Source organism: Sardina pilchardus, chromosome 16 (genome assembly GCF_963854185.1).
Source record: "Sardina pilchardus chromosome 16, fSarPil1.1, whole genome shotgun sequence".
Lineage (NCBI taxonomy): Eukaryota > Metazoa > Chordata > Actinopteri > Clupeiformes > Clupeidae > Sardina > Sardina pilchardus.
In genome coordinates this window covers 26,784,749-26,803,999 of record NC_085009.1, presented here as the reverse complement: position 1 = coordinate 26,803,999, position 19,251 = coordinate 26,784,749, and the positions used below count along the sequence as shown (strand labels likewise).

Here is a 19,251-nt window from a genome sequence, read left to right as displayed (position 1 = left end):
TCGATCCTCGCCCCGGCCCTAGCCCCTCCTACTAGTGCATTTTGCGAAGGAAACGACGAAGGAATGAGCGGAGGATGGAGGAACGAAGCTCGATGAACTGCGCAAATGAGACGTCCTCGACTGCGTACACACCATTTAGCAAACGTGCAACGTCAGTGTAATAGGGCGGATCAAACAGACATCTGTATGCAACTCGTCAGCTCTTCTGCTGATAAAAAAGGACATTCACAACATTGTGTTTTGAACTCAACACATAGGCCTCAGCCACCTTTTCACACACAAACTTTCCCAGTATGGCCTTCAGGGTTTTGTTGGAGCATTAATCCATTACTTAGTAATAATAATAACACTGCTAATAATAATAGCAATTGCCTTCTGCAAAACTGAATGATTCTTGTGAAAATCTTGCCTTTGCCGCTGCATTGTCTTACTTAATCAAATGGTAAAAACTCATGTTTCGTCATGTGTGTGTTATTTGACACTGGCAGTAATGATTGAATACACAGTTTCATTATGCATGTCAGTGTCTGTTAAATGTCCTTATTGTCTAGTTTACAAAAGTCTTTCTGGTCAGTCAGCATGTGATGTATTACTGATTAATTGTTTTATGTTTTTGTTACTCTGTCAGCATTGGTAAATAATCTGGAAGACCTGAAGACACATTTGACAACAGAGAGGAAAATAGAGAGACAACTTACTGAAGACAACTCAGGTAAAGTCAATACATCATCACATGTAGGAGACTTCACCTTTGTGTGTTATCAAATTACTTGTAGTTCATTGACTCACATGGAGTGTTTGGTTGGAGCATTAATGCATGTCAGTCTTTGTTAAATATTCTAATTTCAAGTTTTTCCATCAAGGATGTTTCTTCTACATGTTTGATGTATGTTATAAAGTCTATCTGGTCAGTCAGCATTTTGATGATTTTTCTGATCTTCTGTGCTTAGTAGTTGATCAGTTTTATGTTTTTGTTACTCTGGCAGCACTGGAAAATATCCAGGCAGCAGAGATGGAAATGCTGCAACTAGTAAAATCAGGTGAAGTCAATAATACATAATTTCATCTAGGAGACTTTTATGAACTCTGTGAAGGCAAAGTAAGGTTTTATTCTTTTTAGTCATATACATTTTCATGTTATCTGACCACTTGTAGTTCCATAGTTCACATTGAGTGACCCCAATGGAGGGACCCTTCATCTGACATCCGTACAGCTCAAAGGGACAGTAGCCAGTGCATGCTTAAGGAACCTCCCTGTATATTAGGGCGTATTCACACCAGAAAGGTCCGTTAGTTCACTTGCTTTGGTCCGGACCAATTTTATTATTATTTTTTTTTTTAAGTGCGGTTCGTTTTCACTGTGATTAATTGCAAAGAACTAGAATTTATAAACAAAAACACAGGTGCTAAGGTCGTTCAACCATTGGCCGGTACTGTATGTGTAGGTGGGGTAAAGAAGGAAGACAAAGTCAAAGTTGGCCTACTGTAGGCTACTCGTTATTATCTTAGCAATATGGTTTATACAGTTACAGCTTTTTGCAGAAGTGCTTGAGCGTCAAGACCGTTTGATGCAAAATGAGTTTAACAATATCATGCTCGTAATTTTGCAACGACGAAGACGTGCAGCTTAACAGCTGAGAAGGAGAGCTCTCATGTGTGTCCAACATGCTACACTAACAGCAGGCCTACTGTACAGAAGATGGAACAGATAGGCTATTTGGAGATGCAAAATCAAATTGTTGCCAAAAAAATGTTAGCCTACTGCTGCGTACAGCTGTTGTGCTATCCTACATTTCCCATAATGCGCTAAAACTACGGGAGCTCGTCAAATCCAAAAAGGTAGATTTTTGCAACTGAGTCGGATCAATGTCGGACTGCTTTCACACCATAAAGGTGTGCATTAAGCATTAAGCTTTGTGTCGTTAGAAACCCAGTCATGTTTTTGAATGGTTGTGCATTATTCCCTCAATTTCCCCTGAGACGGGAGAAATACGGATTTCAGTGTTGTACTTCCTGCTTTCAATGATGTAAAACCCGTCATTTTGCGTCATTGAAAGCAGGAAGTCTAATATCTTTGTCAAGGTGTGAGACTACAAACACTCCTTCCTCATTTTTCCAGGGGGTGGGACTCACTCAAGCTACAGACCTATTACAGAGCAGTGGGTGGGACTTCACTTGCAGAAGCTAAAACCAATATCAGCCATCTTTCTTTTAAGCTAAGCTAACAGGCTAGGCCCATGGTCTACGGAGAAAGCTGATAAGTAACTACGATGGCGGATGGTAATTTTGAGACTGATATGGCAAATGCGGAGATTCTGAAGATCTGGGCCGTGTCCAAAAGTCAAGGGCGCACGCTGGATAGTACCGATCTTTCCTGAACCGTTCTTTCCAGTACCGTCTCTGTTAGCTTGCTCCTCAGTACGCGTCCCTACCTACATTTGGACAGCACAAACCACCTGACTCGGGGAGGGGGGGTGTTGACGATTTGCATGACGTGTGGAGCTTGACCTGCGCTGCGCAATGGATTATGGGATATCTGGGGCCAAAAAGATGCATCGACGCGTGCTTGGAAATCACGCCAAACAAAGTACCCATCTAGTGAGAGCGCTTGACTTTCGGACAGTCTATTCTGACGGAAAATGCACGCTGCCCAGCGTGTGTACTTATGTTTCAGACACAGCCAGTGTGTATGAATCCGGCACACACCAGATTACAGGAGCCGTAATACAGTGAGGAATAGAAGGCCTCTAGCCAGACCTGGCTATCGATTAGGAGCCTATAAGCCCGGGCCGACTAGAGCTAGGGTGCACTGGCTTCTTGCTAAATCAGCTTGAAGGTAGCTCGTGGTCTGCAGGAAAAGTAACTACAATGGTGGATGGTAATTTTGAAACTGATATGGCAAATGGGGATTCTGAAGACGTAATACAGGAAAGACCAGGATATGCCCTGCAGCCAGACGGTAGCCCGGGGCAGGTAAGGCAGTGAAGAGCAGTGAAAGTTGCGGAATTCTGGGAGTTGTTGGCTTTCATTCACATGAGCCAAAAATACATTTTCAGCCTTCTCTCCCATCTCAGATGAAAATGAGGGAAGTATGTATGACCATTCAAAAATATGACTGGGTTTCTAACAAGATAAAGCTTAATGCAAATGGATGAAATGCTTCTTTAAGAGGATAGGGCAGTTAGTGAGTTCCAGTGAGTGGGGGAAATGACACCAAAGATTCAGCCCCCAAAAGTGTACAGTCTAGCAGCCCAGCAAGTTTCTTTATCATATTTGATGTGTAGCTTTACAAAGTCTAACTGGTAAATCAGCATTTTTGATGATATTACTGATCGTCTGCGCTTGGTAGTGGTGATCAATGTTATGTTTTCACTGGCAGCACTGAACATGACTGTGCCAGAGCTGGAAAGGAATCTGACAGCAGAGAGGGAAATGCTGCAACTAGTAAAATCAGGTAATAAGTCAATAATACATCATTTCATCTAGGAGACTTTTATGAACTCTGTGAAGGTAAAGTAATTGTTCTTTGCTTTATTTTTTGTCATATGCATTTCCATGTTTTATTTAACCACCTGTAGTTCATTGATTCACATTGAATGACCCCCATGGGGGAACCCTTCACCTGACATCTGTAAAGCAGCTCAAAGGGACAGTAACCAGTGGATGCTTGAGGATCCTCCCTGTATGTAAAGAGGATAGAGCAGGACAGGCCCCAGTTAACCCCCTTATCACACACTAACTTACCTAGCATGGCCTTCAGTCTTTGGTTGGAGCTATAATCCATTACTTAATAATACTGATAATAATAGCATAGGGCTCTATTTTAGTGATTTGAAATGTCTGGTACCTGATAGTACCTTTCAAGGTACCCATTCACTTTACACATAAGGAAAAACTATAAAGACCATAGGCCTTTGAGAACAATAGTTTTTTTTTAGAGGTTCTTAAATATACCCAGGAAGGGGACATTGCAGGCAGTTCCAATGAATGGGGGAAGCGACACCAAAGGTTCAGCTCCCGAGTGTGCAGTGGAGGTGGCTGATATGACGTATATTAAATAGTTAAATTCAAATAGTATTTTTTTCTATTATTATTATTTTGTTATCATGTTTGATGTGTAGTTAGCAACATTTAACTGGTCAATCAGCATTTTGTGATGTTACTGATCCCCTGTGGTTAGTAGTTGCTCAGTGTTATGTTTTTGATTCACTGGCAGCACTGGAAAGGACTCTGTCAGAGCTGGGGGGAAATCTGGCAGCATTGAAAAATAATCCAGAAGCAGAATATGAAATGGTGCAACAAGTAAAATCAGGTAAAGTAAGAAAAAAAAAATGTGTTGCATCTTAAAGATTTCTATTTGACTCTCTAAAGTTTCCTCAATCAGCATTTTGGTGATGTTACTGGTTTTGCTTTTTTTTTATATATACACTGGCAGCACTGGAAAGGACTCTGTCAGAGCTGGGGGGAAATCTGGCAGCATTGAAAAATAATCCGGAAGCAGAAAATGAAATGGTGCAACAAGTAAAATCAGGTAAAGCCAATAAATCATTGCATCTTGAAGACTTCTAGAGACTCTTTGTCATATACAGCGCCCTCCAAAAGTATTGCAACACCTGCTTAAAGTTAAATATAAAATCATCTTTTAGAAATTGATCTTAATGCCTTAAATGAAAAAAAAAAAAAAACGAGGAAATATTCAACCTTGGCTGCCAGCGATTTTCAGTGCAGAGCGCTCCATACTGCCAGACGTTTTACAGCATTTTGACTGTTTTTCCAAGATCCACCGAACGGTGAGCTTTATGACTATGTAAACACCGAAGGTACCAGTCTATATAGCAACATCCAATGTAAATGGATCATACCGTTCACGTGTTTTCCATCCTTGATGTAAGAAGTAAGCATATTTATTCCCTGCATCGCGTGCAAACTAGATCAGCATTTTGTGATGTTACTGATCCCCTGTGGTTAGTAGTTGCTCAGTGTTATGTTTTTGATTCACTGGCAGCACTGGAAAGGACTCTGTCAGAGCTGGGGGGAAATCTGGCAGCATTGAAAAATAATCTAGAAGCAGAATATGAAATGGTGCAACAAGTAAAATCAGGTAAAGTAAGAAGAAAAAAATGTGTTGCATCTTAAAGATTTCTATTTGACTCTCTAAAGTTTCCTCAATCAGCATTTTGGTGATGTTACTGGTTTTGCTTTTTTTATATATACACTGGCAGCACTGGAAAGGACTCTGTCAGAGCTGGGGGAAAATCTGGCAGCATTGAAAAATAATCCGGAAGTAAAGAGGAAACAGATACAACAAGTAAAATCAGGTAAAGTTAAGAAAAAAATAATTGCATCTTGAAGGCTTCTATAGACTCTGTGAAGGTATAGTAAGGTTTTATTCTTTGTCATTTACATTTCCATGACGTTATCTAACCAGTTGTAGTTCATTGATTCACATTGAGTGACCCCCATGGAGGGATCCTTCACCTGACATCTATAAAGCAGCTGAAAGGGATAGTATCCAGTGGATGCTTGAGGAGCCTCCCTGTATGTAAAGAGGATAGAGCAGGACAGGTCCCAATCAACCCCTGTGTCACACACAAACTTACTCAGCATGGCCTTCAGCCTTTGGTTGGAGCATTCCTATATTACTACTACTACTACTATTGCTAGTAGTAGCAGCAGCAGACCTCTATAGGCTATAGCAGTATAGACGTCTATAGGGAGTTTACACGTTATGGAACAGTGTACCGCACAAACACCCTCCCCCCACACCTCCCCCAACATTCAAAATCAATTCTAAGCACCATATTGCTATGCAGCATAGTGTTGTAATACACAATTTGAAAGCTTGGACGCTTGGGAATCCGTACATGACAACATTTGTCATTTTCAATCTGTATAGTTCTTTGCATTGTCAGGTATTTACAAGAATCCATAGAAATCAAATCTTCATGTTGATTTATCCATTATTAGTTGTGCAGATCTATTGTCTACCTTATATACAACCATTGGACCAACAAATGTAAATGCAAAATTAGAGACCTTTGTGTAATTATTCTATATTTTGTGTAGTCATTCTATATTGGAACACCTTATATACAGTACAATCCAATAGTCTATAAGAAACCTCAGAGTGTTACCTTTCGTTTGAGACCAATATTATGTTTCTACACAAAGGGAGCGTGCCTTGACAAATAATGGTCTAAAGTAGTTATATTTCATGCTATGTTGATCTAAGACCTGGTGCTAGGGCTCAGTTGTGTTTCTAAAGTGACCAAGTGACCTAGAGGGCTGAGGGCAGAAAAAAAACAATAGTCTAGCCTGTATACCTCTGTGTCAGTACATCGCACAAGTATTCTGATTATTTCCTAAGAAACTACAGCTACAGGTCTCAGCTTTCCAAAGAGGTCAAGCATTTGATGGTAGACCAAGCTGGGTGGGGGCAGTGGCCTCTAGAGTAGGTACAGTGTGATCTCAAGGGGGAAAGCCTAGAGATTGCCCTATCCAGAAGAGTTTAAGGTAACCAAGGTCACTTTACACATCAGGGGGGTATTTCACAAAACCAAGATAGGGGATTTAGACAGGCTTACTGGGTTATCCTGGATGAACATAGCCTTGACTTGGTTTCACAGAAGAGATCACATATAAGTTACCATGGGAATTTATACTTGTAAGCTAGCCTGCTCCCGACCAGGCTAACAGCCAAGCTAAGTTAATTCTAACGGTAATCACATTATCTGATTGGTTCTGCTAGCTGTCATTCAAATCAGACCTCCATGCGATTTTTTCAAAGAGCTGTATTCCATTTACATATTATTTGCTACTTGCATTTACTCGCAAAACACAGCAGAATGTCTGCCTAATACCATATGGATGTCATTTAAATTATGGTGGCCTTATAATTAATAACATACTCGTTGTTTGCTGATTTTTTTGACGGACGGTTGATGAATAGCCTACTGTAGCGGTTGATTGGAAGTGGAGGGGACATTTTTCAAAGGTATTTTCAACTAATTCGGCTTTTAAGACAAATTAAGATATATATATAGTCCTACTGTGTGCATCTTTGCGGTGGCAAAGCGCTTTCTTAATGACGTTGCGTGCCGAGACAAGGAAGCTCTCACACGTGGGTGCACACGTACATTTGCATTCACTTGGTCTGCCACACCTACTCCCGCTATGTAACAGAAATAATCATGATTCTCATCCAAAAAAGTACAACTTTACCTCGTTGTTAGTCTATATCAAAAGTGGTTGTTCACTTTGTGTGCAAGACGCTATTTTTCGCGTCTTTTTTATTCCCACCGTGAGTTATTTGGGGGAGAAACGAGAACGCGCACACATACTGAATAACTTACACCTGGCTTGACCGAGCCGCCTCAACTCATCTGCGCTCAGCATTAGTGAAACGTATTGAGCATGTTTACTTTAACCAGGCTAGGTCAACCGCGTATGTCGTCACTTATCTTGGATCTACTTACTCTGGTTTTGTGAAATACGCCCCAGGAAGAACTGCTTAACACAATAGGCCTTGTAGAACAGGTGGAGTTTTAAGAGGTTCTTACTGATGCCAGGGAGGGGGCATTGCATGCAGTTGATGAGAGTCAGTTCCAAAGAGTGGGGGAAGCGACACCAAAGGTTCATCCCCCAAAAGTGTGCATTCTAGTGTGCACAGTTTCATGCATGTCAACTAGCTATTTTCTTTATTGTGTTTGATGTGTAATTTACAAGTTCAAACTTGTCAGTCATCCTTTTTTGGTTGTGTTACTGCTTCTCTGTGCATAGTTGGTCAGTTGTATGTTTTCATTGCATTGGCAGCACTGGAAAACACTCTGCCAGCCCTGGAACAATACCTGCCAACACTGAGACATAATCTGAAAGCAGAGAGGAAAATTGTTGTACAGCTAACAAAAGAGAACTCAGGTAAAGACAATAAATAATTATATCTAGGAGACTTTAATGATCTGTGTTGAGGCATAGTAGGGTTTTATTCTTTGTAATTTACATTTCCATGTATTATATAATCACTTGTAGTTTATTGATTCACATTGAGGGACCCCCATGGAAGGACCCCTCACTTGACATCAGTAAAGCAGTACAAAGTAGTGGAATTCTTGTGTTAGCCACAGCACTTTCATAGTTCAAGTCCTAAAAACTGAGATTGCGCACATTGCACACACTATGCAAACTTATAATGACAGGGGAAACATTTTGTTCATTTGTATTGATAATTGCTTCACTATTGCTAATTTGTATGTTATTTTACACTGACAGACCTAAACAGCACACTGATGCACAAGATATCAGGTAAATTCAATGAAAAATTACACATTGGAGACTTGTGTAAAGATAGTGTAAAAAGATATGTGTAAAAAGTTCCAATTGCTCCAATTGCCAAAGAGTCCAGCCACTACTTGTGTACTTAATTGACAGGAGTCATCAGCATAAATGAAATTATTTATAAGAGTGTTCCCAACCAAACAACCAGTTTGGCATTCATTCAGTTGTTGGAGATATTTCATCCATGTACAAGTTAGAAAGAGCAGGTGAAAGTAGCCCCCATAAACATAAAGCATAAACATAAAGTCCTATTTATGTTTTAATTAAACATGAAGCATGAATATTGATGTGTTTATCATTGAAATGATTCATACAGCAGATACAGTTATGATTGATGAAATACTACAAGCTGATCTGGCCTAAAAACTGGTCATTTGTATGTTGTATCAATACATATCCACAGTACAGTACAGTAGTTTTATGCATGTCAGTGTTTGTTTAAAATCCTACTTCCACTGATTTTACTGATCTTTTGTTCTTGGTAGTTGGTCAGTTTTATGCTTTGTTATTCATACAGTACTGGAAAATAATCTGGCAGACCTGAAAACAAATCAGACAGCCGAGAGGAGCATGAAGGGACAGCTGACACAAGAAATCTCAGGTAAAGTTAATACATCATCACATCTACTGTAGGAGAGTTCACCTTCGTATAGTGATGGGATTTAGTTCCAAAGAGTATGTGGCTATGTGCAGCGACACCAAAGGTTCCGCACCCAAAAGTGTGCTTTCTAGGGTGGGGGGATGGAGAGGAGTACCTGGTCCAAGGACTGCAGGTTCTGGGACAAGGTGTAGGGGTGGAGATGGTCCAGTAGGTGCTGGTGGTGATGTTATCATGGGATTTATATGTGAGGAGGATTTTTAAAGTTGTATGCATGTCAATGTTTGTAAAATATCTTAATTGCATTTTTTCAACTAGCAAGTTTATTCATTTTATTTTATTTTATTTTATTCAGTTTATTCAAAGACTCTGCTAGCGCTGGAAAATAGTCTGATAGCAGAAAGCGAAACGGTGGAACAGCTGACACAAGAAAACTCAGGTAAAGTTAATAAATCATTAATAAAATTGTTAATAAATGTTTCATGCTTAGCCATTATATTTCCATGTCAGCAATCGGACGAGATTTCAAGACTACACTTTTTTTTTGTCACAGTCAGTTCAGCACTGATCTTTTGGGGGCCTGAGTATCGAGGGGTCACTACGACTATATTTTGAAGTGTCCGGGTCTTGCAAATTTTACTTAACCAGTCCTTTTAGAGGGAAAAAGTTTGATTCATAACATGAATTTGGCAGTTGTAGACAAATTGGATTTGTTTGATTATCTCCTGATTTGGTTATGCAGAGTCACAAAAGAAAATCACAGGAAAATGCACTTACTCAGAGATGAGCTAAAACATTACGATTGCCTCATACTTGGTACATAAGTTCTATCAGCCTGGTTAAAACCAGACCATTGAAACCATCATATTCCACACCCTGGAATTGAATAAATGTTTATCTTTCAAACGAAGACAACAAATTAAAAATCAAGACAAAATAAGTTTGTCGGCACTGTCTGTGGATAATGGATATCCCCATGTTCTGTGGGGGTCATTTTGTACACCTTATATTGAATAGTTATTGAATCAACAGTTTTATGCCTGTCAGTGTTAGTAAAATATTGTAATTGCAAAAGCCTATAAATCTTTTTCTTTATCGTGTTTACAAACAAAGTCTATCTGGTCAGTCAGCATTTCTGATATCCTCTGTGCTTGATAGTTGGTCAGTTTTATGTTTTTGTTACACTGGCAGCACTGGAAAATAATCTGCCAGCACTGGAAAAACATCTGGCACAACTGGAAAAACATCTGGCAGCACCGAAAAATGATCTGGCAGCAGAGGGGGAAATGGTGGGACAACAGACACACAAAAATACAGGTAAGGACAATAAATCATGGCGATCATGATTCATGATCACATCTAGGAGACTCATATAAACTGTGAAGGCATAATAAGGTTTTATTTCTTGTCATTTGCATTTCCATTTGTCACTAAAGCCACAACAAGCAATAATCAAATTGATTGCAACAATTGAAATTTCAGGTCTATAAAATACTTTCATACTATAATATAGTATTCCAAGTGCATTCACAGTATAAGGAGCTTTAATGCTAACTGGTCATAAAGCCTCATAATTATCGACGCAAGTGTATGTAGCAACAATTATGACTGCACTCAAAGCATGATGACGATGTATAAGTCCTTACGTTATAAAATATCACAATGCACTATAAAGCTTATTTTTATGCAGTATCCACAAAGCATTTTCAACACAGTATGGAACTTTGTGATAAATTGTACATGTAATTTGAGCTTAACATCTTTAATAGTGCCTTATACAGTAGCTTTTCATTAGGTATTATGTGGACATGTCACTTTACCTAGAGTATGTACTGGTGGATTGTACTGTAGCTAGTCTTATGAGCATTTATAAAAGGACTTGAGGATATGATCAGCAAGAAACTTTAATTATGAAAGCTTGTATGAAAGTCTATGGCCAATGCTATTCAAAAATAAACTTTATAGTGCATTATGATACTTAAAGCAAGGGTTTATACACCTTCATCATAATGCTTTATGAGTGCAGTCATAATTATGTACTATGTATTAATACAGTAAGTACAGTATATGTGTTTATAATGCTTGCTATGGATACTGTGCTCCTAGAGAGTGTTACAGATTAGTTCATATGCTGGATTGCTGAGGACACTGGCACTGGCCTACTATGACAAAAGACATAAGATTTAGAGTAGCACCTGTAAACAAAATGTCACTCAACTCTTATAACCACCATCAAGGGCAGAAGCTTAACAAATGAATTAACTGATGAATAAATGTGATTAACCACCTCATTTGTGCCTCAGAGCCCTCTTCTGCGCCGATTAATTCCCAGAAGTCCGGAGGCCTGGGTAGGCTGCTCAACCCCAAACCCTTTTCTAGTGAGTACTGTACATGTTTTTATATGTATATATAGTATACTCTCAGTACGTAAGGAACTTAGAGCTGTTGAAAGGAAATGGCATAAATCATGGAAATGAGATAGGTGTCAAGTCAGATAGGTGTACGTGCCTTAGCATTCATTCCTGCAGGTGTCCCTGTTGTTATGTGAATAGAAAATAAATTCCTTTCCCAAATTTCAAGTGTTTCTTATGAACAAATAAATGAATAGAAAATGTAAAAATCTGCATTTAAAACAGAATAAACAGCAACATGGAGACCAAACACTGTATCTGCAGTATGTAACATTGTAGATGTGTCCAAATTTGTACATTGAATGATGTATGAAAAACTGAATGGAAACTCAGCTATTTTCCTCTCAATGTGGGCTAAATAAAAGTGTTTGTTGTTTAAAATATATATTCATGGGACAACCGTTTTTTAGTTTGCTGAGCTCTTACTGTCTCATCAACAACAGAACAAAAAGATGCACCGGATCATCACGCTGCAGCTGCTTCTAAAACTCCTAGAAAAGTTAGAGATTTACGTGAGTACATGTGGGTTTTTTTTTCAGTTGTAGTTGTTTTTTTAATCACATGTAAGTCATATATAAGAGATGTGAGAAAACCTTCAGCTGACATTGAATGATGCATGAAAAACTGAATGGAAATGGAGCTATTGTCTTCTCAATGTAGATGAAATCTAACACTCAATTGTTTGTTGTTGAATAATAGTGATGGATGCTAAGTGGTGACTTCGTTTGTATTCTGCAGGCAGTAGATTCCAATACAATTGAGTCTCAACAGGGAGGAAGAGGAGGAGGAGCATGAAACTGATGATGGACACACACATGGTGACAGCAGAGAGCACAAATCTCTAGAAATAGATGAACCTGTCAATTTTCAAACTTTGAGTTTGAGTTCAGTACTCAAACCTTATTGTCAAATCTTGCTAAAGTATTACTCACATATGGCCCTTTCACAGCCACTAAAAGCCACTAAAGGTTGACCAGAAAGACTAAAACAAAAAAGGACTGTTAATTTGAAAGAGGACTCGGATCTCTGAATTAAGATTCAGAATACAGTTAATTCAGCACAGGGAAATATTCACAAAAGAGAATCAACATTTGGACCCCAAACATACAGGATGCCGGTGACCCGGGTTTGATTCCCGCCCCTTGGTTCTTTCCGGATCCCACCCCTGCTCTCTCATTCACTTCCTGTCGTTCTTCACTGTCCTGTCCCCCAAAAATATATTTTAAAAACAAACAAAAAAGACTTCAAAGAAGTCCAAAACGAGTTATGTAAGTCCACTTGCAAAGAATAATCCCACACGAGTATTCCACACAGAAGTTCAGATGAACATATTCCACTAGCGATGGGACTTTTGACAATGAGACAACGACAGGTGAATCACTCCCTCAAAGCAAACTGTTTTGACACAGTGTGTTGGAGCTTGTATCAAACTGGCATAAGCACGTGACTGATGACGTCCGATGCTTCGAACGTCTCTGAAGGGTTTTGCTGGATTCGAAAGTTTGCTGCTGCCCTGATACCCCAAAGGAACAACACTGCTGCATTCTCTCTCATCTCTATCATCTAATTACTGAAAATTGCTGAACTTTACCCTACTTCAACCCAACTGCCTCTTAGTTATGAGTAGGCTATGGCAGTTTATTGGACATACACTTTATTTATTTAAAGGAGATTGCTATAGTCACATAGCAGTAGAAGGCTGTACTTCTTGCTGCAGTTTGTTAAAACCACCTGAACACACATACTGTAAATGCAAACGCTAAACACACTAGGCTACATTCAAACATAGTAACCTAGTTCCAGTTAATCTATTTAATTTTCAGTCGTGTCCATTCTGCCTCTGCTGTCGTCCTATAATTATTGTTGTTCGTAGCAGTTCATTGCCACAGTCATTTCTACTTACCACCAGATGTCACTGTGCTGTCTTTGATGCTCCGGATCATTTTGCTATGCAATCATGAGGAAGAGATGTATTGTTGCGCTCTAGATGATGAAAAATCTCTGAAAAATTGCACTAGACAAAAGTCTTTGTAGAGAAAATGTTTTTACTTAAAGGGAGCAGACGATTCAGCCATTAGGCTATTCTCAATGCTCGCACAGCCACAGAAATGTAATGCTACAGTATGTAATCAGGAAGAAGCTTCAGAGGCTTCACAGAGCTTTGTTTGCCCCTCACTAGATGCCCCCACATGAGCTGCAGGTACTGGTACGTTATGTCAAAGCCCTGAAGTCAGTCTCAGCTCAGCTTAAATACTCCGTGAACCAGTAATGTGACCATCAGGTGAATCCACTCATTTGAATCGCAGATAAACTTTGAAACGTAGGCAAAAGGTTCTTCAGAATAATGTCTCCTCCTAGTGGTGACTATCATGAACTGTGTGAGGACACCAAGTGTAAAAACACCCTGATACATGTTTATCTTGAACAGACTGTAATTGTGATAATTTGGAAATTATTTGCTGCATTGTGTTGTTGCTGCCAGGCATGATGACAGACACGCTTATGACATAGCCTATGCTGTTATGCAAAAATGCATTTTTTTTTTTATCCTTATCCCACGTCATGGATTGTCATGGATTGCAAGTTGTCAGGTGTTGTACCATTGTATGCAGTGCCTTAAAGAGGAACTATGCAGGATTGGCGATTTCATCTCTGGTTTCGGTTTCGTTTTTCGTTTTCACTCGTTTTATGCTTGCATTTTCTCTGCAGAGCTTCCCCGACAGCTTTAGCGTGTATATTTATACATGTAGGCTATATTATAAATTGCAAGCGTGGTTCTTCGTCTCAGACTTCCAGATGTAAACAAGGAGCGATTGTCTCCTGCAGAAAGTTGCATAGGGCCTCTTTAAGGTTTGGTTTGGTTGTTTTTTTGACAGTCTCATAATATTTCATATTAACATTTAAAAATACATCTAACAAAAACAAATTAGTTGCCCAAGAGAGAAACAAATGACAACATATGCACCTGTATGATTATACACACCTACCAAACTTACAGTATTCACAATCCATAATTGTTCAAATTGTATTTGTTGGTTTAGAGAAGCCTGATTGAGTAATGATTCTTACAGCTTTTATCTCCAAATTGAAGTGTATGTATTTCCCCATACCTCCACACTGTAGATATAATAATGTATGGGACAATAAACGCACCTTTGTTTTCTATTCCAAATAGATTTTGTTTTATATAATATTGTAATGGACTTTTGTTGTCTGTGTTTCTGTATAGTTTGTGATCAGTAGTGTGTGTGTGTGTGTGTGTGTGTGTGTGTGTGTGTGTGTGTGTGTGTGTGTGTGTGTGTGTGTGTGTGTGTGTGTGTGTGTGTGTGTGTGTGTGTGTGTGTGTGTGTGTGTGTGTGTGTGTGTGTGTGTGTGCAGACCCGGGTGGCTAATCGGGAGGATTTCCGGTGGGCCGTTAACAGTGCTTGAAGTGGGAAAAAATAAGTGCAGGAACTCTAATTTTCCGACATTTGTGCGGTGAAAAAAAGTCTTTAGGATGTGTTGGTTCAAAAATGCTTTCAAGCAATAACCTATGGGCCTAGACTACTTTTTTCTAATTCAAATGGAATACTGAACCATTAGGCCTACTGTAAAACAACATGAACCACACCAGTGTGATAGCCTACTTGTAGCCTAGGCCTATAGACGACTGGGGCTAAAGTCCCAGTTGAAGAAAACTGTGAAATAGGCTGTAGCCTTGTTACGTTGATTTAATTAACAATATTAGCCTAACATCTGGCCAAGAACAGAGATTCAAGGTCAAAAGTCAGAACAAAAGAGTAAGTTTGACTGTACGTGTTCTTTCTATTACTATTTTGGGTCCTGAAATGGCATATCAAGCATCTGCCATCGCTATGACAAACAGGTGTTTGAATACAACTTCTGATTTGAAAAAAATAAATTCTTTTGAAGTGGGGGAAATGGGGAGGTATGAAAAAATGCAGAAATTTGATGTGATTTCAAAAAAGGATATACAGAGACATTCTATACTCCATTGGAATCAGTAGGATCTCCTGTTTATTTTGACATGTAGTTTGCCATAGGGCAGTTACGAAATTGTGAGCTATTTCACAGAGAAGAATGAGTATGACGCAAAACTGAATGTGACATTAATTTTGGTATGTAGGTAACTGTAATTTTCAATGCTAATTATCTCGCGAACCGTTCATCATAGAAACTAGCGGCTAGTGCCGTTGGAAAGGTCAGGTTCTGCAGTTTCATATGATATGCCTGTTAATTCTGTGCGACAATCTCGCGCAGCAATATGACCGAGAAGAATGGGTTCGGCTGCGGCCGCATGGTGCGTCTCAGAGAGGTTCGGCCGGCGGCCCGATGGTAGGATAATCTTCTCGCGGCCAGTACCGGTCCGTGACCCATAGATTGAGAAACACTGTGATAGGGCACTGTCGTGGCTCGTGGATAATGTAGTCTTTTATCGGTCTTGTGATATTGTCTATTAGTGGGCCACTGTCGCTGCGTCGGATCAGTTCAGTAAGTACCGGAACGCAGAAAAAAGTGGCGGAACCCAAAAGACGAAAATACAGAAGTTCCGGAACTGCGTTCCGCTGCGTTCCGGCCCACTTCAAGCACTGGCCGTTAACGCTTTGGGCCGGTGAATATCGTGAGCTTAAATATATTGTTTCTGAAGATAATTTGCTGCGCCCTTGCGGCACTTCTGCAGCCTGGGCTGTGCGGTCGCGGCTCCTTACACCTATAGTCTGCCAAAAAACTCAAACTAACTGAGCAAACAGGGTGATTATCAATATAGCCTATGCCTATTTTTTATTAGCTCAGGTCATTTATATATCAACTCATGCAAGACACATCCCATCTCTCTTATAGATAGTGTGGTAGTAGGCATGTGATGTAGGCTAGTCTACTTTAATATAGCCGAGAAGATGTAACCCTCCAGCCCATGTGGCCTGCGAGTGGGATGCACGTACTGTACGCGTATGCATTAATGTAAACCGGACTTTTACATCACGGAAATTGTCAACGCCTAGAGTAGCAGGTGAAGCCTCATTGGATTAGGTTCAGCTGAGTTCAATTACATCTGTTTCCTTGATATCTGTGAAATGCCAGAGGGTTGTTGATGTTTTTTGTATGTGTACTGTAGTACTATAAACTCTTATGTCTTGAAAACTTAAACGTGTAATTCAATATTATTTTTTTAAGCCTATGTTTCTTGCACCAGTGGTCCACAGCCAGGAGTGCATTGCAACATTGAAAATTGTTTTATTGTTTAAAAAGTGGAGGATATACATCTCCCTGATGCAGCTTGATCACTAAAGCCTAGAAATCTACGTGCCCCTAGCGGCAGGCTATGCTCACTGAGCATTTGATCGCTAAGAAGGCTGTTAAGAGTGGGTCAGCTCGATCTCACGATTCCTTCTTAGTGAAAGATCTTCTTAAGCTAAGAGCGACTCTGGGAAACACGTTCTTCTTTCATAGCGTTCTTATTGTGTTGGTTCCTATATTTATCAAAATGTTTTTTAACATGTTTGTTTTATTCAGTATTTGTAAATAAAAAATATTATTATTATTATTCTGTTATCGTATATCATTAGCTTCAGGGGCAATTTGCTCATGGTGTTTTTCACAAAGCATGTTCATGTACTGTACTGTTGAGATGCAGCATGCATGTATATGTATGTGCTGTTGACATTACTTGTGTGTATGTGCACTAAATTGTGATCAGATGTAGATGATTGCACAATATGCATTATTGGTTATGCCCTTGGCTGTGCAATTTAAATCTGTTGAGGTGCAGCTGATGTGGGCTGCATGTACCTGCCCTGTATTACTAGTTATTACTTACTATTATTAATATGGCGATGACTGCCTTATAAATGAACAGGAAATGTGTCATGGTGAACTGTGGAGAAGCTCTGTATTGGTATGGGGCAGAGTGTGTTATGTCAGTGACCACCATGTCAGAACCACTTGCTGGTGCCTCCAGACTTGTTCATTGTGTATCAAACTCAGCGTAGGGCATGCAGTCATAAAAGTTATTGTTTAACCTACTGTAACACAATTATCGTCTCATTTAACAAGTGCAAAGCTCAACATACTACATGGGAGCAGCTAAACATGATTAACATCTGTCCTTCTCTCTCTCTGTCTCTCTATATCTCTCTACACACAGGCAAGTATAAAATAAGGATCATGAGTAGGGGCAATTGTGTGACTGGCCAGGTGAAAGACAGATTACAGCTATCTCAAAAAACAAAGAAGCAAAATGTGTATCTGCAAATAAACCTTCACCCAGCCACACAATTGTCTTGAAATTTACACACAATTGTGCTGTCTCTGAGTACACAGTATACAGTGGGTATAGTAAGTATGCACACCCATGCTAAAGTTGACTAAAAAGAGGAATATAAAATCATCTTTTGAGAATTGATTGTAATGCCTTAATTCAAAAAATGAGTAAAAATCAAACCGCTAAGGACACACATTTTCTTTGTGATTGAAGAATGTATCGTAAATAGATAAATGTTCTTCCTTAAATACAGGTTGCATAAGTATTTGACCCCTATGTTAAATTCCCATAGGAGCAGGAGAATTTTTTTTTATATGTTTTTATTTTTAAAGGCCAGCTATTTCATGGATCCAGGATAATATGCATCCTGATAAAGTTCCCTTGGCCTTTGGAATTAAAATAGCCCCACATCATCACATACCCTTCACCATAGTTAGAGATTGGCATGGTGCTTTTTCCAATTGCTCCCTTGGCCTTTGGAATTAAAATAGCCCCACATCATCACATACCCTTCACCATAGTTAGAGATTGGCATGGTGCTTTTTCCAGTTAGCCTATTTGCCTGTTTGATTTGCATCGAGCTCAATGAGCATCAAACAGGCTAATAGGCTAACTGGATACTACACATAGGCATGCTGATATTAAAAGTGTAAAGAACACTAATGATTTTTTTATTGTCCCTCAGAAAAGTTTATGTTTTCATAAAGGGATCATGAACTTGGCATTGTATACAATGCTGTTGGGTTCACAGGTTCAAATCCAAGAGTTATGAGTTCATATTTCGAATTGGCCTTAACCAATGTGAGCAGAATGTGTGTTTGGAGTCGCCAGGGCTCCTCCCCTATAGTATATACCTTTCACTTTACAAATAGGTATGCTTATTTGTAAAATTATACAAATTGTACATATTAAACATGTAAGAACACAAATGATTTTTGTTACTATTATTATTGTTGTGCAGTTGATCGTTTTTATGGCACATAGGTTCACCCTAATAATGGAGTAAGTGAAAGAGAAAGGGACAGAGTGGACTGAAAGGACCTGTTGAGAGTGCCGACTGAAGCGGTTTAGTTTCTTTTGAGAAAGCTGACCCTATATGCAGGTAAGAACATGTCTGTCTGTGTTAAAAATGGCACAACAGAAAGGGTTTGTGAAGTAATTTTTAAACTTTGTTTTGAGCTACCAAATGTGCAAAAGTAGGCCTGAGTAGTAAAGTAGAAAATGTGTCGGAAAGATGTGAACTGAACGAAAAATCCATAACAGGCTACAGGCTATAGTAGTTTAAGAGGCAAAAGAGACAACATAACAGCCTACACTGCAAAAACTCTCTCTAACCATTGTTAATCTTATATTGAGGTAAATGTAAGTTGATATTGCTATTGGTACTGTATAGACACTTACCAAGTGCTTTATTAGGGCCCGAGCACCGAGGTGCGGCCACTGAAAGTGGCTGCACCGTAGGTGCAAGGCCCTATTGTTTTTGCTCAGATTATTATTATTATTATTATTATACTTCTATTCCTCTTACTCTTAACTTTTTCGCCCTTTTTCACCAACTTGACATGCACTAAAACTCTTGTAATTTGGCATCTAGATGTGGAATTGTTAACTGTACTTAGAGACAAAGGTTTGGCCTAGGGTGTGGC

At 39.3% G+C, this 19,251-nt stretch overlaps 1 protein-coding gene across 1 annotated transcript; it reads left to right on the top strand.

The window, feature by feature from the left end:
* The first annotated feature begins 989 nt into the window (after positions 1–989).
* LOC134059625 (uncharacterized) lies at positions 990–15,682 on the top strand. The gene is made up of 12 exons (XM_062516065.1): positions 990–1,040; positions 3,380–3,454; positions 4,217–4,312; positions 4,436–4,531; positions 7,813–7,917; positions 8,269–8,301; positions 8,852–8,935; positions 9,288–9,371; positions 10,124–10,249; positions 11,236–11,310; positions 11,787–11,865; positions 15,604–15,682. Exons 1-12 carry the CDS (start codon positions 1,013–1,015, stop codon positions 15,680–15,682), a joined length of 960 nt encoding a protein of 319 aa, XP_062372049.1. The 5' UTR covers positions 990–1,012.
* Positions 15,683–19,251: the final 3,569 nt, after the last annotated feature.